Genomic DNA, 20,946 nt, shown 5'->3' on the forward strand with positions numbered 1-20,946 from the left:
ATAAATATTTTGGGGGTATAACCCCCTTTAGGCTAAGGCCCCCCAATAGCGGTACAAAACAAAAAAGTTTCTGTTTCCATTATACCTATAGGAAAACAGCCAGCATTTCCGTAGGTATAACTGACATGCTGCAATTTCCAAAACTGCAATGGTTTTGAAAATCGCAGCATTTCCGTTGCACATTTTTTTCTGCCATATATATTCTGCCATATATATTCTGATAGAATCCCATCCACTTTGCAGGGACTGTAAAATGGCGTGGTTTTGCCAGAGTTTATGACACATGGGGCTCTGGTCTTAAAGTGCTTTTGGATCACACGTTGCAACGTATCATCTGTGTGTGATCACGGGGGGTCCCCTGCTCCAGATTTGAATGGAGCGAAAGTGAAGCAGACATGTTGGTGCTCCAAAGGATAGCCAAGTACAGATGGTCCCAGAAACTTGGAATGAAGCAGAAGCAAGCACGTTCAACAATCTCTGCATTCAAAGATGTGAATGGTGGGACATCCCCTGAGCAGACGCTCATCACTTGCACTAGATTAGAGCCCCACTGGAAATTTTTATTATACTATTAAGTGCGTTGTCCACTACACTCGTCTGACACCTCATTCACACTATTTTGTCACAGAACGGGTCTCATGGCTGGTCATGTGATCGGGAGACTGACCTGTCAATTCACACACCAGCTGGAAGTCCTTTGTTTCTATGCAAGTCTATAAGAAAGTAACATCCAGGATTTCAGACTGAAAAAGTGACCACTAGTTGGTGTGTGATTCGTCACATGACCAGCCAAAGACCCATCTCGGTGCTGAATAAAGTAAACAATGTGCCCAGTGAGTGACTCTATTGTTCACTACAAGTATGCCCTTGGCTAGAGAATAACAAAAATTTCCAAAGTGGGGCTTTAAAGGAGTGCTAAATCTAACATATATTACACCTAAAGTGCATCCTCTAAAAATCACTGCTAATAGAATTTCAGCATACAGAAGTAAATATGCCACAGAATCTCAGAACCAGAAATACGTGAGGTTGCCCGCACGTCTGTCCTAAAATGGACGATAACAGAGAAGTAGAAAATGCTTAGGTGCAGTGTCTTCCATTAAAGACTATTGTGTTCTCACCACAATGGTCAAAGTATAGAAAATATTTCTGATCTGCCAAGGCATGACTTGGCTACCAAATATTAAGGTCCCATCAAACAAGAATCTGAATGAAAAGCGTGTACCTTTGTTACACTGTCTGATAAATAGACTACAGGGGTTGACACTCACCTCAGCTTCATCTTCGTCTTCTTTGTTCTGCTCGCCATCACTAGCTTCTGCTTCTCCATCTTCTTCATCACTGCTGGAAGACTCCAATATTTCACTTATGTCCATTTTCCAACTACTTGGTATTGCCCGGGACTTGAAAAAAGCTATGGCGTCCTTTATACCTGCAGGGCACAATGGGGTAAAAGGCTTAGTCGTAAGGCATGGATTGTCCATGCAGAATAAGATGGGCTTTCATAAATAAAAGATAAAGCCACCAGGATTTCCCAAAATCAGCACTTCCAATACATATTGTTACAAGAATCTGATCATCTAAAAAACTAGACTAAAACCACAAACCCCCTTTGGGACATCATGAACATATGTCCTAAATATACATCATACATGGGAGGGTGCAGTCTCTAAAGAGCTGCTATAAAACACAATGGAGGGACTTGATTCAAAAGCTTGACCCTAGGAGATCTCCTCGCCACTATGAAGCCAGTTTATAGAACAATCCCACAAAGTCCTAGCCCCATTAGCTCACATCTCTTTGTCAATTCAATATTTCATCAAATTTTTTTTGATCTGACAAGTTAGTTACCTGGCTTAGACAAGTTCTCCAAATTCAGTGCGTTCATGTCAAGTTCTTCAATATCTTTTCTTGCTACTGAATGGCTAAATAAAGAGAAAAGGAAAATATTTTAGGATATCCGAATATGAAGAATAAAATATATATGTGTCATCGTGGTGGATCAGGGTTGGTAGAGGTTCCAGAGGTTAAACTCCAATCACAAAAAAATAGTCTGGGGAATAAACCTTTATCTCAATATTTCTGCCATGGCTGTCGAGTTGGTAGGCCAAAGTACTGAGCCATGGTGAGAAAAAACTCCCAATCTCCACTAATTCATGAAAAAAAAAAATTGTGATTGAACTTCTATGAAAATAAATATGTAACAAATTATTTGTCTATTTATACAACATCAATAATTGTATGACAGAATTAAAAATAACATTATTTTGAGGCTGGAGTCAGTAACGTAATGCATTGTGGCCTTTATATAGAGGAGCCATTACTAGAAGACAATCTGTATAATGCTGTATAGATATTATGTGTTGTACGAATTAAGTATATTGTTAGATTACTGAAAAACTCCTTTGATCTGTCTTGCAGAATAGTTTTGAACAGACTGCAAGAATTCATGTTAACTATTTTTGACAGCTTCAGGTTTGCCAACTATAGTAATTTCCCATAGGACTTATTACATTTCCTCAATGAGATTGAATTGTGTTTATTCTAGAGTTTTACTATAACTTGCCCTGTAACCCGAGCTTAGTATTACCGGTGATGAAGAACACAAATCTGCATCGAAATCTGACCACAAGGTGGCACTATTCTATTTAATATAGGCATTGATGATAGTAGTAAAATACACTGAAAACAAAAAAGAACAACCCCCCCCTCCAAAAAAAAATAAAAATAATGAAACATTTTTGAGAGAACCATACAGAATCACAAAAACGTCATAATTGAAATTCAGCAGAAAAACTGCAAAAAAAACCAAGACAAAACAAACTTGTCATTTATTTCTCAAAATAACACAAACGTTAATAGATGTCCTTTATGACACTGACACAGCACAGTTACATTTCAATCACATGTCAGGGCCCTTTTCACACTGAAACATCACAACTTGGAAATAAAGAGATCCTGACGTGTTCATCCAGGACAGAGATCAGCAACCTGCAACACTCCACCTACAGTGAAACTGCATGCCGTGTCCACCTCATCTTGTCAGGGCATGTAGCCACTTCATAACACTAGGGGCTCCTGCAGGTTGCTAACCCCTGGTCTAGGATCCTTCTCATGAAAGATGAAAAGTCCTTGCTGGTGGAAGACTGCTTACAATGCCTTTAATAACACTGCAGGTGATACAGGGAGAAGACAGTCGCACCTGTTTGTTGCTGGGATGTTATGAATGCATGTGCTGAAGGTACTGAGGACTTATTTAGAACCATAAGATGGACATCGAATCCAAAAAGGACACCGTTTTGCATCTGATTGGCAATTACTAGAGATGAGTGAGTAGTATTCGAAAAGGCAGTTTGGAATAGCACGCACCCATAGGAATGAATGGAAGCATCCGGCACACAGACTTTGTCGGCTGCTGGCCGCTTAACCCCCTGTGTGCCAGCTGCGTCCATTCATTCCTATGGGTGCGTGCTATTCGAAATGGGAGTTTCGAATAGTACTTGCTCATCTCTCGCAATTACCACAAATACTAGACTGAGAACAGAAGTATCCTTATGTGGCACAAGTGCTCAGACAACACATAACCTACACAGGTTTATAGCCATTTGTCATTTCTGCAATGTAAAGAGCCCAAAAAAGGGAACTCTATCAGCAGCAAATTGACTATTGAAACAGCACCAGTACATTGTTGTAATTGTCTACAACATGGAGCTATTATTCAACGCTCAACTGAACACTGCAGTCTCTTTAAATAGCTGGTCAGTAGTGGCCATGGGTGTCAGACCTACACCGACTTCATATGATCATCTATCCTATTCTGGCAAGTGTCAGACCATAGAAAATTCCTGTATTCATGGCTGTGTCCAATGACAACTAAGCTAGACGATCAACAAGATGATTAAAGAAAAACTTAATATAATACTTGAACATAAAGGTTAAACATTTCACAATTACTTACAATTTTGCATCCACAAAGGATCGAACCAAACACTGGTCCTTTTTCACTGATGTGTCATCACTGCAACTTGGAGAAACAACCTGAAGCAAGAGAGGGAAAACATTAATGCCTGGACATCAACGTATCTATATTAATAAAAGAAGTAAATGTAGCTTTCACATATGTGTTTTCCATTTCTGGCACTATGACTTGGCAAAAAGACAAAGTGGTGCTTTAGCCCCTTCCTGCATCCAGCATGAAGTACCCCCCCCCCCCCCCCTTCACAAACACTCTTATTGTTACCATGATGTGGCAGGCCTTTTTTGACCCTTTAACTCCTTCATGAATAAATTAATGGGTTAATAAAGTGGTTTCTGTGGCTACATAGTTAATTCAAGTGGTGAACTTGATGACACTGAGCTCTCAGTACCATCAAGTTGTCACACAGACAGTCCGTTCCTGTTCTGAGAGAGGGAACTAAAATAATCCAAGGCCAGATGCCAGGGAATCCTGTGATGTCATTAATTTGTCATATATCTCACTGGTAGCAGAGATCTAATGGGCTGTTACAGTGATCCGTATAGGAGGATAGATTGCATCTTAATAAGGCCTCATGCACTGTAAAAAAAATTTTGGTCGCAAAAAATCATGTCCGCATTACACCAATAGACTCATCGGCAATCATGTATCCTGCCCGATTGCCTACATCTCTCTGTGTCGCGCGTGCAGACAACTATAGGATATGCTTCATAATTTGCAGTCCCTTCTATTGACCGGATACACCTCTGAAAAAAAATTGGGGCCTTAAAATACAGCAACCCAAAAAGGTAAAATTTTAGTCTCTAAGACTCAAAACACCCCATTATGAAAGGGTTAAAAGTACTTCCCCTTTTTTTGCAGGGAATGGCAGGGTCAGTGCAAAGAAATTTCTACAAAATAGGAGAGATAAAAAGAAAGGAGTTTTGGACAAAGTCTCAGAGAATGGCAAGTTAAAGGCTCAGGTCCGGGGAGATATGCCCAATAGTGATGCACTAGTTGACATTTTGGTCTTTAGTTCTTCTACACTGACACACGTTTGCTTCGCTCTCTGCCCTCTGCCCGCTTCAGACAATAGCATTCAATTTTCCTCCTCTCAGCTGAAACAAAATAAAATGTCAGCTGTGTTGCAATGGGCTTTAATTTCCAACTCAACCTTGATAAATAGGCTTTTTCTAGATAATTCCTGACAAAGGAAAGCAACACAGCCCAGACAGAATGCCAGCTATGTATGCGGTGCTAAACTACGAAGACAGGGCTGCTGGTGGACAGGTGCCAAGCCAACTTTAAAGAGGCAACAAACAGATGTTACAGAGAGTCGACTGTTTCCACACAGAGTCAGGGATACGTCGCTAAAGAGCAGATTACAATGTAAGCATTTACAGGACTGCTGTCGAGATCACTGTGAAATGACCTTATCATCAACCTTCCCATAATGCCAGAGCTGCAATGGGACCTGGTCACGTAGCCATCATTCTGTGCCAAAATAATGGGGCAATTAAAATAAGGGAAATATGTATCATTACAATGCACAACTGACCATGTATGAATACTGGATACCTGACCTCTTCATATCACATGAGAACTAAACTGTAATACATAGACTAGAGCTTAGCAAACCTACTATTCAGGATTTGTATTCAAAAGGAACACATCATGGCTTGTCACTCTAATAGAAGCTATTGTTTGCAATGGATTCCTAGGTCGATTACTTCTTGCATATATCAGCCAACCAGACAAAACCTACCGTACACACAACCCCGTACACGTCACAATTACATTTTGGAAACTCAAAACGTGAGCATAATGTCTTGTAATGGTAGCCAAAGGAAATTAACTCCAAAAGAAGTAAATGCAGTGCGTGTTCCAACTCCTATACTACCTATCCACACCTAAGTGTAAGCTATGGTTTGTGGGTTTAGACTGCTGCCAATCCCTTTACTGTTCAGAACACTGGAAATTGCTATGTCCCATGTGAGCGGCAGTGCACATATATGATCAGAACTTCATCTACTTCTAGCAGTCTGAAGGAGAGACCCAACTACAGCACTTCTTCAGTCCTACAAAAGGTAAATGGAGTGGTGGTCACAATGGGATGTTTATGGGAAAAGAAAATTCTGCTGACAATCTTCTTAACAGTATGACTGGCCGTAGATTCAGTTGATATCACATTCAGCATTTACACCAGGGAACACACCCATACTGAAGGTGTATGCCAGCAAAGAGCTTTTTTGGGATAAGTATGGCCAGTACACCTTTAGTAAAGAGTGAGGTTGACCAAATGTTTCAAAACAACTGGACACTGCCAAGATATATGTATATGTGACGCACATTAAGAGTGAAGGGTATATTATGCAGAACTATCAAGGCACAACTGCATTCACTCTGCAGCATGTACGTTGAAAAGAGAGCCTGTACATAATATGAACATCATCCTAGGCCTACAAAATCCACAGTCTACACTGCCTAGAGTTTGATCTGGTGTGACAAGGAGCAAAAGCAGCAGCTACCTCCGGCTTCAACTGCTAAATAAACCAGATCAACCAGTAATAAGTTATTGTGTATCCACTGGATAGGAGATAACTGTACTGAGTGGGAGTCTGACCCCACAGATCACAAGATTAAGTGTCCTAAATCTCACTATTTAAATAAAGTGGCAGTAGAATGGGCTCTCATCCATTCAGCTCTATGCGACTGTTGAAGAGCAGCTATCTTGAAAAAATAAAATTAAATGGAGCACAGTCTGCAGTCACAACCATTGCTCAATTCACACAGGAGCAATGAGCCTGACCTAGCTGTTATCTCTAATCTAGCATATATGTCAACTTGTTATTACTTGAGCGCCCCTTGAATAGCTGAACATTTTGGCATAGGTAGATGTCATGTCTATTAGTAGTTTTATACAGCAAACCAAAAATGAGCAGCAAACTGTAATACTGAATAGGCCAGGCAGCAAGTATTACAACGTGTATAATTTTCATCAACTCCAACCTTGGGATTCTGAAATGCATGACTTACCACAGCAGTATAGCATTCATTTGTTAAGCTGCAGTTCACTCTCACAACTTTTCCCAATAATTCATCCCCGATTCGTTTCAAATCATTATCCTCCTCTTCACTGCTGCTTTCTTCTTTCTCATCTTCTGTCCTATAAAGGAAAACATAAGTTAGATCTAGACAGTATCTGGTCTACTAGTAAATCCGCAACAACAAGTTCAGCAGCAGGACAGTTGCCGAAATGCCAGAGCAAGCAAACCATCGACGGCAGCAATTTGCTGAATAAAGGCGGGTCATCGACGCCAACAAAGTTGTGGGCAGAGGCTAGTTATGCCATATAATGAAAGCAGTTTGGCGCAACAGGTAGCAAATTGCTAAACTACACCATGCCATCTTAACCAGTGGAGGAGAAGCTGCTGGACCACCACTCACTCTGCACAAAGACATCTAGTCTGTAGATGACTGACCTCCCCCAGATCATGTTACAGCATATTCCTAGTGATATTCTATAACATGATAAATGACATTTAAATTGACAATTGCCCAACTGAGGCAATTGGGAAACTGAGCATGCATTAAAACTGCAATTTTCTTCCTCTTTAAATAGAGATCATATCACTTTTGTCAGTTACTAGAATTTTGCCATTCAGCATAGACATCAGCACATTGTTACCAATGCTTAACCATTTCACTAGACCGGGGGTAGGGAACCTCGGCACTCCAGCGGTCATAAAACTACAACTCCCAGCATGCATACTTGTTCTGCTGCTCTAGAAACTCCCATTGAAGTAAATGATGCATGTTGGGAGTTATAGTTTCACAGCAGCTGGAGTGCTGAACATTGCTGACCCCTACACTTGTGTCATATAGAAGCACATACCTAAAATAATTATAAATTCGGGATGGATCATCCGCTCACAATGAAATTCATGTTGTGGTGATCAGAACCACAACAGCATAACTAGAAATTTGTCATTCAGCTAAGGTGAGCTGCTTAATGGTGTATTCCAGCATTATGATATTCACGACCAGTTGATGGGCACCATTGCTGGAATCCCAAGTGTGTTTTTATTATTATTTCAGATCAGACTGCAGAGATTAATAACAAGAGCTTCGCCAACAGTGAAGGCACAAACTTTGTCGCAACAAGCGTCTTTAGTCATGGCTTCAGTGCCTGAATGCCCCTCCACCAACCCCACTATGAAGACAAAAGGCGTGGTGATGTGCTGGATTCAGCAATGGTAAATGTCACATATATAAAAACTGGAGTGTAGGTGGTAGAAATCTGACACTCAGATGTCTTCTGTGTATGCACAGTGGATAGGTCATTACATCTGCACCAGGCCAAGATCCAGTCAATAATATAAAAATCCTCATTAAAATCTGAATGTGTGGACAGCGCCTATAGGTTGATATCACATGACCAATTTTAAGCCAATACGTCACCAAGTCACAGGTGGCTTTTAGAGTAATTCCAATTTTACCCAGCGGTGTTCTATATTTATATTGGATATAATGGGCTTTCATAGACAAGGGAGTAATCGCTATGGTAACATTGTAATTAAACAGCGGCTGGCACTCCAGTAAACAGTGCGATGGACTGGAAATTCCCAAGCTTTCTGGCTGGGGAAAAAAAAAAATAAAAAGCGCTGAAGATTCATGATCAGGTGTGAATATTTAAAAGCATCAAATTCTGATCATGCCGCTATCATGTTACAATGCAGCAAAGGAGAGAGAGAGAAAGTTTCCACTTCACACTGCAGTAATGCTTCTCAGGGACGATGAACGGGAGGGATGAAAGTATTGAAACCCTAATGTAGAAAAAGACAGCTTGCAGATACTTACATAGGAAGAGACGACCTCCTACCCCTGTTGGATTTCTTCCCAATGACAGGAGTGCCAAAATGCTCAGGATTGGTTAGTGGAAGTTGGTCCAAAGTCTAAAAGATAGAAGTACAAATGTTACTGAAAGAAAACCCCAAACAATTCTTAACCTATAGATTGGATGCAGATTCAGTACAATCTTTACCTCACTCTCAGCAAAGTGCCTCTCTCCCTTCAGACACAGTGACGTCCGTCTAAGAGTCCTTTCATCACCGTCATCAAAAACTAAAGGAAAAAAAAAACAAAACACCTACTATAAGCAAATCTATGGTGACATTTATCACAGACACATACAACATGTTAAGAGGTATTGCTACAATGCACGCTTTGCAAGCAGCCATTTTGTGGTCTGGAAAAGATAATGATTCATACAGCGACTTCCTTCCCATTTCACACAGTACACATGCCATCATTGTGTAGCCACAACATAGTGAACATGAAGCTCAGTATGCCGCCACTGTTTACCTGTTACACCATTCCCTTTTGTTTATTGACAATTCTCTGAATTGCGAGATAACACTACAGAACAGAGGACAAGAGCCATGCAAGCTTTAGATTTGCACACTTTAAAGCCTGTCAAACAACACTGAAAACAACCCAAGGGGCTGCGTAGCTTTGGATAAAACTATTCCACTTACACAATGGCCAGAGCGCACGCTGGAGTGTTCTCCTATGAGCTCATGACAATAGCTTAAGCATGAAACTTTAAAGACTGACACAGCAGCAAAGTTTAAGGGGATTTTCCAGACTTATTAATTGATGATCTACCCATTCGATAGGTCATCAATTGAAGATCCGCAGTGGTCAGATATCTGGGACTCCCACCAATCAGATGTTCAATGAGACTGCAACATCTGGGCGAGCGCTGCGGCCTTTTAGTGTCCTATATTTTATGTGAAAGGATAGCAAAGTCCTGACCAGTTCCTAAACCCCTTGCCCATAGGAGTGTGCATACAAAGCTAACTGATCAGCAAGTACTACCAGCCACTGAACTCCTACACTCAGATTGTGCAGAGATTAAAATCAATAAAACACAAGTCATACTGAATCTTTTCCATATAAAGAGTTGGGCTTTTTTTTCTACTATAGTGCTGAAGACACAAGCAGCGATACATCTATCCCCCTTGTCCTTATGACATTTCTGACTCACATTTATAAGCCTCTGAATCATGGCGATTTCTTTGTAGCATATTAATATGTGCATAGACACAGGTGACATGCATGAACTTTTGTAGCACGTGTTGTAGTCTCAGGTCCAGCTTGCGTTTCATTGTTTACATAGTTATGCATTGACATGTAAGATTACTTTACCACTTTGAAGTGTTGCGTGACATTTTCACAACATATCGATTGCCTTCTTCCCGGAAATACATGGGTACAACATCATTTATATAATTTAAGAACTTTTGTTTTTGTCAATAGTATCAACTTTGTCTGGGTTGTGAAAGGGTTAAAACTCAACGTAGAAATCTTTATTTGAACCATAAACCAATCCAGACAATCCACAACAATGGTCGCTCAAGTGCTGGACTGCTGAATAGAAGTGACACAGGGTCAGTCTTATCAGTGCAGATATATTATGAGATATATAGATCCTACTCACCCACAGTATACCAGCTAGCATCTGTCAGCTTACTTATAACCGCCTCCTGGAGGGATCCATCAGGAGCTTTCATTTCAACTATAGCTCCAACCTACAGCAAGACACCAACAGTAAAGGTTACAGACTGTACAATTATCTTGTAATCTAGCTGAATGCAGCGCTTTACCAAGTATATAGCTCTGTCCATGCCGACGGTTTTCTTGCCTTCTAACAGGGATTAGGTCATTTTCATGGCAAGGGCACGCAGGCTGCAGTGCTATTCTTGCTGGGAAAGAAAACAGTAGCCTGACCCCAGTATATGCCAGTGGGGGATCTATCGGGATTTGTCTTAAGATCGGACACCATGGTACTAATATTTAGTTGACTTTTTTTTTTTTTGTTAAATATAAACCTTATTTCTATTTTTCCACTTCCTGAATGTAGTCGACATTACTAAGTTTCCATTTTGCAATGTCACGGCTATGCCCGTTTTCACCTAGTTACAGAAAACTGGGAAACTGTGCAAAATATTTATGCTACAAAGTTATTTAATATTATAAAAAATAAAAAGCTTTATTTATAAAACAAAACCAAAAGAAAACGCATTAATTAACAAAAGCTATTATGTGTACGGTAGAATCCTCAGGTCGTCTAGTACTGCATGGACATTGAAAGCTGGAGAACAGAGCTATTGCCCCTTGCATCTCACACGGTGCGAGAAGCAAGTGGGCACCATCCCCCCCACTAACAGTGTGTCCAAACAAGAAGTCTCTTAATGCTTTACTTAATAAGCCACATATAAAAACACACTGGCAATGTCAGAATTAACTCTTAACGTTCTGTGTTTCTATTCAAAAGCTTCCCAGGTAAGAACAGTGGATGCTGAATATGCCGGTGACTATTCCCAACCTCCCCAGGGTCTACACAAACACTCCATTCTCAAACTGTAATAAACCTTCACCTTCATAAAGGCTGGAAGTGCTTATAGCTGACCTTGCAGTCTTCTCCATATCCACCTCCAGCCCTCTTCCCTAGTGTCCATAGTATGCCATAATATACTGAGACATCATCGCATGCTCTAAAAGCTAACGAAAGCTGGGGCTGGATGAGCAGCAAGAATCAGCATATTGTAAGCATCCTGACCCACAGTCTTACTTGCCGCACCACAAGCACTTTTAACAAGGTTAAAATTTTGCACAGAAGCAGATCTAAGAACCTAACGACAATGTGCGTTTAGGCTACAAAGAAATAAAGAATCCTACAGATAGAAAACCAGTTTAGAAATATGCAATTTTCTGCAAAACACATGCTAAATTTCCACTAATGTTAATAAAGCTTTTTTTTTTAAACTCGTTTTATTGAAGATTACATAACAAAGCAAGTAATACAATCAAAACAAAAGAAAAACACAGGTACAGTATAAGCACAAGAAACATACAGTTAACCAGAAACAAGCCACAGCACTGGTCCATCCCGACCCCAACCCAACCACCCCGACCACAACACAGTTCTGAACACAATATCACATGACACAACAACAAAGTTACAACAGTCACATATATTCCCCACACGAGGAGTCACAAACCTATCTGGCAGTAGCTCCTATTTATGGAGCAAAGGTGTCTAGGGCCAAACGCATCATGGGAGCAGAGTATTGGGTCACGGGAGAATCACACCACGCACCCCATACCGTAGTAAATTTCTGGGGACAACCCCTCCCTTTATATATAATCTGATTAAATGGGAGAACCGAGTTAACCATTTTCCGCCATTGGGAGACAGATGGGGATCTAGGGGCCATCCACCGCAAGGCGATGGCTTTCCTAGCATAAAACAAGCACTCTCTAAGAAAAATTCGAGTATGATGCTGCCACAACTCCTCCTCCAAAACGCCAAACAGGCAGACTTCGGGAGAAAACGGGACTGGGCGGCCCAGGACATCTGCCAGAAGGTCTACCACTCCCCTCCAAAAGGTGCGAACCACCGGACAACCCCACATCATGTGCCAAAAATCTGCACGAGGATATGGACACCTGAGACAAGTCGAGCTAGACATACGGCCCATTCTGTGCAAACGGACAGGGGTCAAATAACATTGGTGTATGATAAAAATTTGGATCAATTTATTATTAGCTGAAGGAGAGACATAAAGAGGAGATTCCAAAACCTCCTGAAACAGCTCATCAGTCAATTCTGGGATGTTGGTGCGCCAACGCGTCAGAGCCGGGGACTCAGCCAGAGATACCTTTACATGAATTAGATGGTTATATAGAACCGAAATAAGACCCCCAGGGCCCTGAGAGCGTAGTACACCAATGAGCGGGTATTCGGAAATGGCACACGGTTGGGCAGGAAATATCGAGGAAAGGGCATGACGTATCTGAAGAAACCTAAAGAACTGGTGTCTTGGGATCTCATGTGATGCGGTCAAAGAATCAAAAGTAACAAACACCCCCTGTGTATATAAATTCGCTAGAGTAGACACCCCATATCGTGACCAAGACCTAGCATCAGGTAACACGAATAAATCAGACAAGCCAGGATTGTCCCACAAGGGGGTCTCTGCAGGGGTGTCCGAATAAGAAGATACTTTCCGGGCCTGCGCCCAAACCTGCGCCGCCAGAGTATGAATGGGCAAAAGCCTACCCCTGAACAACCGAGACTGGTCCAGCACAGGCCACAAGATATTCAGGTCCAGATGGTGAGCCAAATGCCTCTCCGGCCCCGGGAGCCGATCCGAGGAAAGCCAGGGCTTTATAAAGCGGAGTTGACCCGCAAGATAATAAAGAAACAGATCAGGGAGTGACGCCCCCCCGAGCTGTTTCGGCCTCTGGAGAGCAGTCAATCTCAATTTGGATCTAGAATGACCCCACACAAAAGATATCATCAAGGAGTCCATCTGTCTAAAAAATCGGAGGGGCACAGGCACGGCCGAATTACTTAAAGAATATAGACATTTGGGTAATACAATCATTTTAATCAGGTTTATCCTGCCCGCTACGGACAGGGGCAATGCAGCCCAGGTCAGGAATTTAGAGCGGAAGTGCGAGAGAAGGGGGAAAACATTAAGGTCCAGATAACTCTTATAGTCTCTGGGAATGACGATCCCAAGATACTTAAAAGCAGAGACCACCGGCAATCCACATACTACCTCCCCCTCCGCTGCTGCCGGCACCCCACCTATATGCATATAAGAGGACTTAGACCAGTTAGTGCGTAGGCCCGAATAATTGCCAAAAACATTTACCACTTCCATGGCTCGGGGCAAGGATATAGAGGGGTCAGACATAAATAGAAGGAGGTCGTCAGCATAAAGCGCAACCCTCTCCTCACTAGGGCCAATGGAGATACCTTTATAGAGAGGGTCATGCCTCAGGAGTATGGCCAAGGGTTCTATAGCTAAAGCAAATAGCAGCGGAGAGAGAGGGCAACCCTGCCGCGTGCCCCTACCCAAAGTAAAATACGGAGACAGCGAACCATTAATGGACAACGCCGCCCTAGGGGAACAGTACAAAATGGAGATCCAAGTAATAAATCCATCCCCAAACCCATATTTACGCAAAGATTGTAAAAGAAAAGGCCACTCGACAGAGTCGAATGCCTTTGTAGCATCCAACGAGGCTATTGCCCAGTCCGCCGAAGTGGCTGAGCCAATCTGGGTCACCACCTGGACACGTCTAAGATTATCAGACGTAGATTTGCCTGGCATAAAACCAGCTTGATCCGAATGAACCAGATCAAGAACCACAGTGTTAAGTCTCCTTGCCAACATTTTAGTCAGTAATTTATAATCGATATTCAACAAAGAAATAGGCCTGTAAGAACCACAGTCCAGCGGATCCTTATCTGGTTTGAGAAGAACAACAATTGTGGCATCATAAAAGGACGCCGGAAGACTGCGGTCCCGAAAGGCACGTTCATAACATTTTAGCAGCACTGGCAGGAGCACATCCCCATACTGAGCATACACCTCTATCGGAATACCGTCAGGACCTGGAGATTTCCCCCTCGCCATGTCCGCCAGCGCCTCCGTCAACTCCTCCAAGGTAAAGGGGGAGTCCAAAAAAGCACGCTGGTCCTCAGACAGAACGGGGAAGGGAATGGAATCTAAGTAAAGAGCCAGATCCTGATCACCAACTCCTAATTTAGAACTATATAAGTCACTGTAATACTGGTGGAAACGGGTTCTAATATCATTACTATTGGTGAGGATATCGCCTGTCTCCGAGCGTACTCGGAAAATAGCTGGAGAGGCCGTATTTTGGTGTACCAGGTGGGCCAATAGGCTGCTAGACTGATTCCCGAGTTCATAAAATTTCTGTTTGCTAAAAAACAGAGACCTGCGGGCCTTCTCATGGAGTGCATGCAAATACTGTCTGCCTGCATGCAACCATTGGGATCTAGACTCATCCGTGGGGTTCGCAACATACTCAGCCTCCAGGGAGGTACACCGGGCCGCTAGGGAAGTCTCCAGTAACGAGGATTCCCTTTTAATAAAAGAAATGGAGGACCTAATACACCCACGTAGGTATGCCTTCGTGGTTTCCCAAAGGAGGGAGGGGCATGTATCCGGGGAGTTAACGGTCAGAAATACTTGAAGCTGGTCAGGGATCCTATCATTGGGTGTAAATAATTTGAGCCAAAAGGGGTGTATACGGCAGCTCAAACTCGATCTAATCGTGTCCCCATGATTCAAGATAACCAAGAGAGGGGAGTGATCGGAAACCGTCCTAGGCAAGTAAGATACAGATTGTAGAATGGAACAGGTCTTAACATTCCCAAAGGCATAATCAATGCGGGACAGAGCATGTCTATGAGCAGAATGACAGGAAAAAACTCGGGAATCAGGGAACACCACCCTCCACAAGTCCTGCCAACCCAACTCCTGGACCAATTTGGCCATAGAGGTGGGACGAGAAGACAGCGGAGGATCCACACCAGCATGAAATCGGTCTGCAGCTTCATTCATCACCCGATTAAAATCACCCAGGCATAACACCACCGCCCCAGGAAACCTGACCACAAACTGAGTCGCACCCTGGAGTACAGACATATCGGAGGCAGGCGGTAAATATACACCTAAAATCACATACAGGGTAGAGTCTATCCATGCTTGGACAAATATGTAGCGCCCCTCGGGATCCCGCTCAATCACCCCCGGTTCCCACCTAATACTGCGATGCACCAGGATAGACACCCCCCTAGAGAAGGAGGTATGCATAGAATGAGCGGCCCACTGAACCCACGGCTTCTGAAGCCGGCTAACAGTCTCCGCCACCATATGTGTCTCCTGGAGGCAAACAATATGAGGATGGACCCGCCTAATTTGAGAGAAGACAGTAGATCTCTTACGCGGACTACCTAGACCCCTCACATTCCATGAAAAAACATTAAGTGACGCCATAACAATACAATCTCTTATATCTGTAAAGCGTGAGCCACGGGCAGGAGGCACAGGGCAGTGAGCGGGGTCTCAGGAGAAAAAGACAATTCAGTATGTGGCATAACAAAAACAAAAAAAACGTGAAAACACAGACAAAATAGAACAACACACCCATGGAGGGCGCAAACAGTCTCGAACACATTAACCAAATACGGAGTAGTACAGTCTCGTAGCTACTATCAACGGGGGAGAAAGTGCACCCAATACAGATGGATTGTTGGGCACTCTCTCGAAAAAAATTTTGCGCAAAATAAGCAAAGTACGTTCATGTAATAAAGCCGAAGGTGCAGAACCAAAGCAGTGAACACACCTTAGGCCACCGGGTCAATTAAACACTGTAACGACAAAAGCCATAAGGCCGGGTCTCCGGTCTAACAGGACCTCTCACCACCAGGATATGATGTCAGCGCCGAGGAGATCGGGGCAACAGGGACAACCAGTCCTCCGCATCCTTGGGAGAATTGAAAAAAAGGGAACGGTCACCATGGATGACACGAAGTCGGGCTGGATAAATCATAGAATACTGTATAGCCTTTTCTCGGAGACGTCTCTTGACCGCCACAAAGGATGCTCGGGTTTTCTGGAGGGCAGCCGAGAAGTCAGGAAACATCGCCACTGTAGCTCCATTGAACTTGATCTCCCCAACTTGACGCGCAGCCCGCAGCGCGGTGTCACGATCCGTACTATTAATCAACCGGGCCAGTAAGGGACGCGGGGGGGCCCCCGGAGGAGGAGGTCTGGCAGGAACTCTGTGGGCTCTTTCAACAGCAAATATGGGAGAAAAATGAGCATCCGGCAGAATGTCACGTAGCCATTTTTCCATGAAGGATCGGGGGTCAGCACCCTCTGCTTTTTCTGGAAGGCCCAATATGCGCAAATTGTTGCGTCGCAGCCGATTCTCCAGATCATCCGCCCTCTGAGTCCACAAAGCTGCCGCCCGTTCCAGCTCTTGAATTTTGGCAGGGATGGGTTGAACAGAATCTTCCACCCGAGAAACACGATCCTCCACTTCACCCACTCTATCCCGCAGAGACTGAAAGTCCTGTCGAAGCAGGCCAAGATCAATTTTAACCTCTTCAATTTTACCAGTCAAGGAAGAGGTGCCAGCCTGTATCGCTTCCAGCAACTGTGCAGTCACCTGTTTCAAGGTGGGTTCAGCAGTATCCATAGGCTCAGCCGATGAGGAAGCCGCAGGAGAAGTGGTAGGCGGGGGAGTGGAGGATCTGGTAAAACTACGTAGGCGATCCGACGTGGAGCTCGACAGCGGGCGACTCATTTTGGAAAGTCCGCCGCCGCCCTTCTTGCGTGCCGTAGAAGTAGGTATGATGGCGGATGGAGAAGGCCCAATCCACAAGGAGCAGCCACAGCAATCACAGGTATGGAGGACAAATATGCAGGGCAATACAGTCCTTAAATATATGATGGAGAGAAAGCTGAGGCAGGATATAACAATTCCTAGGCTGAAGCTGCCAGAAGAATAACTAGGATGTGTTCAGCGCTCACCACACGCCACAGGACCACCACAAGAAGCCAGCTGAGGGATACCAGACATCCAGGCTGGGGACACTGCTCAATCATACAGAAGAGGAGGCAGGAAATGGCTGCTGTTCAGGCAGAGGGGGGGGTAGGAAGGGATCCCAGGCAATCCAGGCCCACACCAGATCTCCACTCACCAGCGTCCAGACCCACAGCAGCAAAGGAGGCACCCAGGATGTATATGGGTCGACTGGGAAAGGTCCGGAGCCCCAATTCCACCAGCACCTGGGGTCACAGGCCGGGAGAGTATGCCGTGCTGCCGCTCCACAGACAGGAAGATGGCGGCCGGCTCCACACTGCAGGAGTAGGCCGCAACTACTCTCGGCTCCTCACCGCCTTCAAAACGCCACTACGCGGGAGCCAGCTGCGAGAGGACCCACTCCAGGACCCGGCCCAGTATCGCAGGTACCCGGGGCTTCAGATGTGCAGGCTGGGAGTCAGGATTAATGATGATTCGGCCCGGAGCTCCAGCTACATGCGGCCGACCGCTTCACGCGCAAGCCACGCCCCCATGTTAATAAAGCTTTACAGGGATCATGAATCAAAATCAATCAAAATATTATTTATTAAAAAAAAAAAAAAAAAAAAAACTGCTATCAGGCTGCTCCTCTGTCAGTTCGGCAAGGACAACATGGAACTACCCCTGTGTTGTCATGCAACACAGACTGGCAGCTGTAAATCCATGGCTTGGCATCTACTTCTACATGAGGTTGTCATAAGCACAACGCCATAAACCAGACGGTGTCAGATCAGCTTAAGGCTGAGGCCCCATGTTGCAGAAGCGTAGCATTTTTTGTTGCACATTTTGATGTGGTTTCTTAAGGCAAAGCCTAGAATGATTACAAAAGGAATAGATAATATATATGAAGTATTTATACTTCTCACTTCTGCTCACACTCCTGGCTTTTGTTCAGAAAACTGCAGCAAGGTGTGCAACAAACAAAAAGCTGCGTTTCTGCAACGTGGGCCTTAGCATAAGATGTGTAACACAGAAGTGAAGGATGATTGGCAGGACAGATTTTTATAAAGCTTTAAACGGAGAAGTAGATTTACGATGTCACACAAGATCTACACAGAAGATCCCAGAGAACCCTATTATACAATACACTATTTCCCTGTCCATCCTCAAAATATTTTAGAGGCCTCAGGATATTTTTCAACAAAAATATAAGCACAGTAAGTTAATCCCTTGCAGAGAGTTAAAATGTTCTTCTCGCCCACACACTTGAGCCAGTTATTTTCGGCTAAACTACAGTACTATACTTGATAATGCCAGCTATAAAATAAATCCCTCCGACACCGGGATTGTGGAAAAATTCATTATTGACCACACTTAGAGTCACTAGCTCATTCTTCGAGAAAATAGCATGGCTAGTAATCTTACTGCTCATGTCCTGAAATACAAAAGTAGTAAGCATCTAGTGCCTACAACAGACATCGGAGACCACATCGAATGCAGATGTGGCAATGTATGGAGGGTATAGAGGACAAACTACAGAAACTGATTTCTAGGAGCCTAGAAGGGACTTGATAACATTATTAACGGACATATCCTTTAAAGGGGTTGTCTCATGGTATGATGGCAAGCATCTGATTTTGTTGAAAGAACTTGGGAATTTCTATTGCTGTGGCCACTGTAGGGAAAATGTAGTGTTACATGACAGCTTCTTATATACAGGTAACAAAGGATAGCTTGAGTTCTCCTACACAGGAGCAGTTCTCATAGCTCTGACCCAAAAAGAGATGCCTCAGCAGGGTAAACCCCCTTCATGAGGTCCTTATTTCCCTATAGGTAAATAAAAAACACAAGTAGAACACAAGACATACAGTAAGATATATAGTACTGAAAACAGAGCGTGACACAAACATACCCTTAGTGGCCCTTTAACCTGGTCATCCTGCACCAGTTGTGTTGAGTTGTCTTGTTTCAGAGTGACCTGTAAATGAAGCCACAATCAGATAACTATGTTATATTAGTGCCTGCACTGACAAACAGAACCTTGTGGAGGGAAGCAGAAGACTAAATCAATTAGAGGCCTGAAAATCCAATTATCGAGTAACTGGCACAGGCGTGAAGAGGTGGGTCACTGGGAATACACCGCTGGCATTTCTTAACCGTGTAGATGACAAGGAGAGGTTGTAGAGACTTATATGGAAAAGCTTTATTAGGCTGTGAAACCTACCAAGTTTATATAACTAGTGTATTGGAAGAATATGACTAAAAGATGAAATGAACCAAAAAGACAAACTCCTTTATAGCGCTCACCACAGCGCCATGTACTACCAGGTGGAATGGCCACTGGATGCCACATCGAGGTAGAGAATAAATAGAAAGATATCCTTGCATGCATCTCTCTCCATTCATTTTTAAGGGGTCCTGGAAAACAGCTGAGCACAGGTAACTCACAACCATAAAAGTGAATGGAAAAAGTCATGCACATGGCCACGGCTCCATTCATTTTAATCCTGGATGTGGAAGCCAAGTGCTGCACCAGCAGGTGGGACAAGGGTCTGGGGACGCCTGCTCTGGAAACAGGTGCAAGTGCTAGTGACGTGCCATTAATATCTATGGTTAAGACTTCAAATAGTGAATCACAGCTTTAAAAAAAATGCTGCAGAAAAAAAAATGCAGTGAAAGCAAAGGCTTTTTTTTTCCCCCCACAGCGTTTTACATTAAGTTTTTACTGCGTTTTTCTCTGCTTTTTTTCTCCCTCCTTTGAACATACAGGGAAAATGCTGCAGCTAAAATTTACATGCTGCGTTTTTGAAAACATGACTTTTCTGCAACGTGTGGTTGAGATTAACCAAAATCTCATTCACTTTGCTGGTACTGTAAACTGTATCTTTTTTTTTATTTTTTTTATTGGCTATGCGAGGGGGAGGGGGTCTTTAAAATTGCAGTGATACAAAATACCTTCAATGATCAGTGCACAACCAAGCAGCACTGCTCTGAAGGAAAACGTAGAAGTGTGTTGTGGTCAACCAGTACTGTGGCCCTTTTTACACTCAGATTTTGAAAAGGGGGGAGAGAACCACGGAGGTCATCTGCACAATATGCCATCGCTTTACAAGCTTGAAATAACCCTTTACACAGTACTACCTATAGTGAAAATAAACATTTGGCAGTGGTAAAGCTATGATGTCGGTCACAATACCTCTATATACAGCTGTGCCCACATCCTGTAATACCAATGACACAGACCCCCGAAAAAAATACAAAATTGAAATGTTTTCTGTCATTTTTAAAACCACTGATCAAACAGAAAATTAGAAAGGTTCTAAGCTTGTAGCATAATGTCTATCCCATTTTGTATAAAACCCAGTATGTACCCACTCTGCATATAATGCACTGAGAGTATGAGTCTGCAGCTGCACCGACAGGCAGGCACTGTAAAATACAACCTTGGAATATTTATTGTATTAAAATAGCTGAGGCCAAACTGCAACTATTTTACGAAAAGAAAAACTAAATAAAACAACACTTGCAAATGCAGGAAATACACAAGTATTCTTATGTAACTTCACAAGCCA

The 20,946-nt window shown here is 43.2% G+C and overlaps 1 protein-coding gene across 4 annotated transcripts in view; it reads right to left on the reverse strand.

Moving 5' to 3' along the window:
* The window catches only part of ARID4A (AT-rich interaction domain 4A), a 58,324-nt gene that overhangs the window by 31,365 nt on the left and 6,013 nt on the right, over positions 1 to 20,946 (reverse strand). For all 4 annotated transcript variants that reach the window (XM_075282738.1, XM_075282736.1, XM_075282734.1 and 1 more), the window contains exons 4-11: positions 19,287 to 19,352; positions 10,458 to 10,548; positions 9,000 to 9,079; positions 8,816 to 8,910; positions 6,992 to 7,121; positions 3,959 to 4,038; positions 1,852 to 1,925; positions 1,272 to 1,432 (exon numbers count right to left, since the gene is read on the reverse strand). In XM_075282738.1, coding sequence (XP_075138839.1) covers positions 1,272 to 1,432; positions 1,852 to 1,925; positions 3,959 to 4,038; positions 6,992 to 7,121; positions 8,816 to 8,910; positions 9,000 to 9,079; positions 10,458 to 10,548; positions 19,287 to 19,352 — 777 coding nt within the window. The remainder of the gene's footprint in view (positions 1 to 1,271; positions 1,433 to 1,851; positions 1,926 to 3,958; positions 4,039 to 6,991; positions 7,122 to 8,815; positions 8,911 to 8,999; positions 9,080 to 10,457; positions 10,549 to 19,286; positions 19,353 to 20,946) is intronic.

Source organism: Leptodactylus fuscus, chromosome 7 (assembly GCF_031893055.1).
Source record: "Leptodactylus fuscus isolate aLepFus1 chromosome 7, aLepFus1.hap2, whole genome shotgun sequence".
NCBI lineage: Eukaryota > Metazoa > Chordata > Amphibia > Anura > Leptodactylidae > Leptodactylus > Leptodactylus fuscus.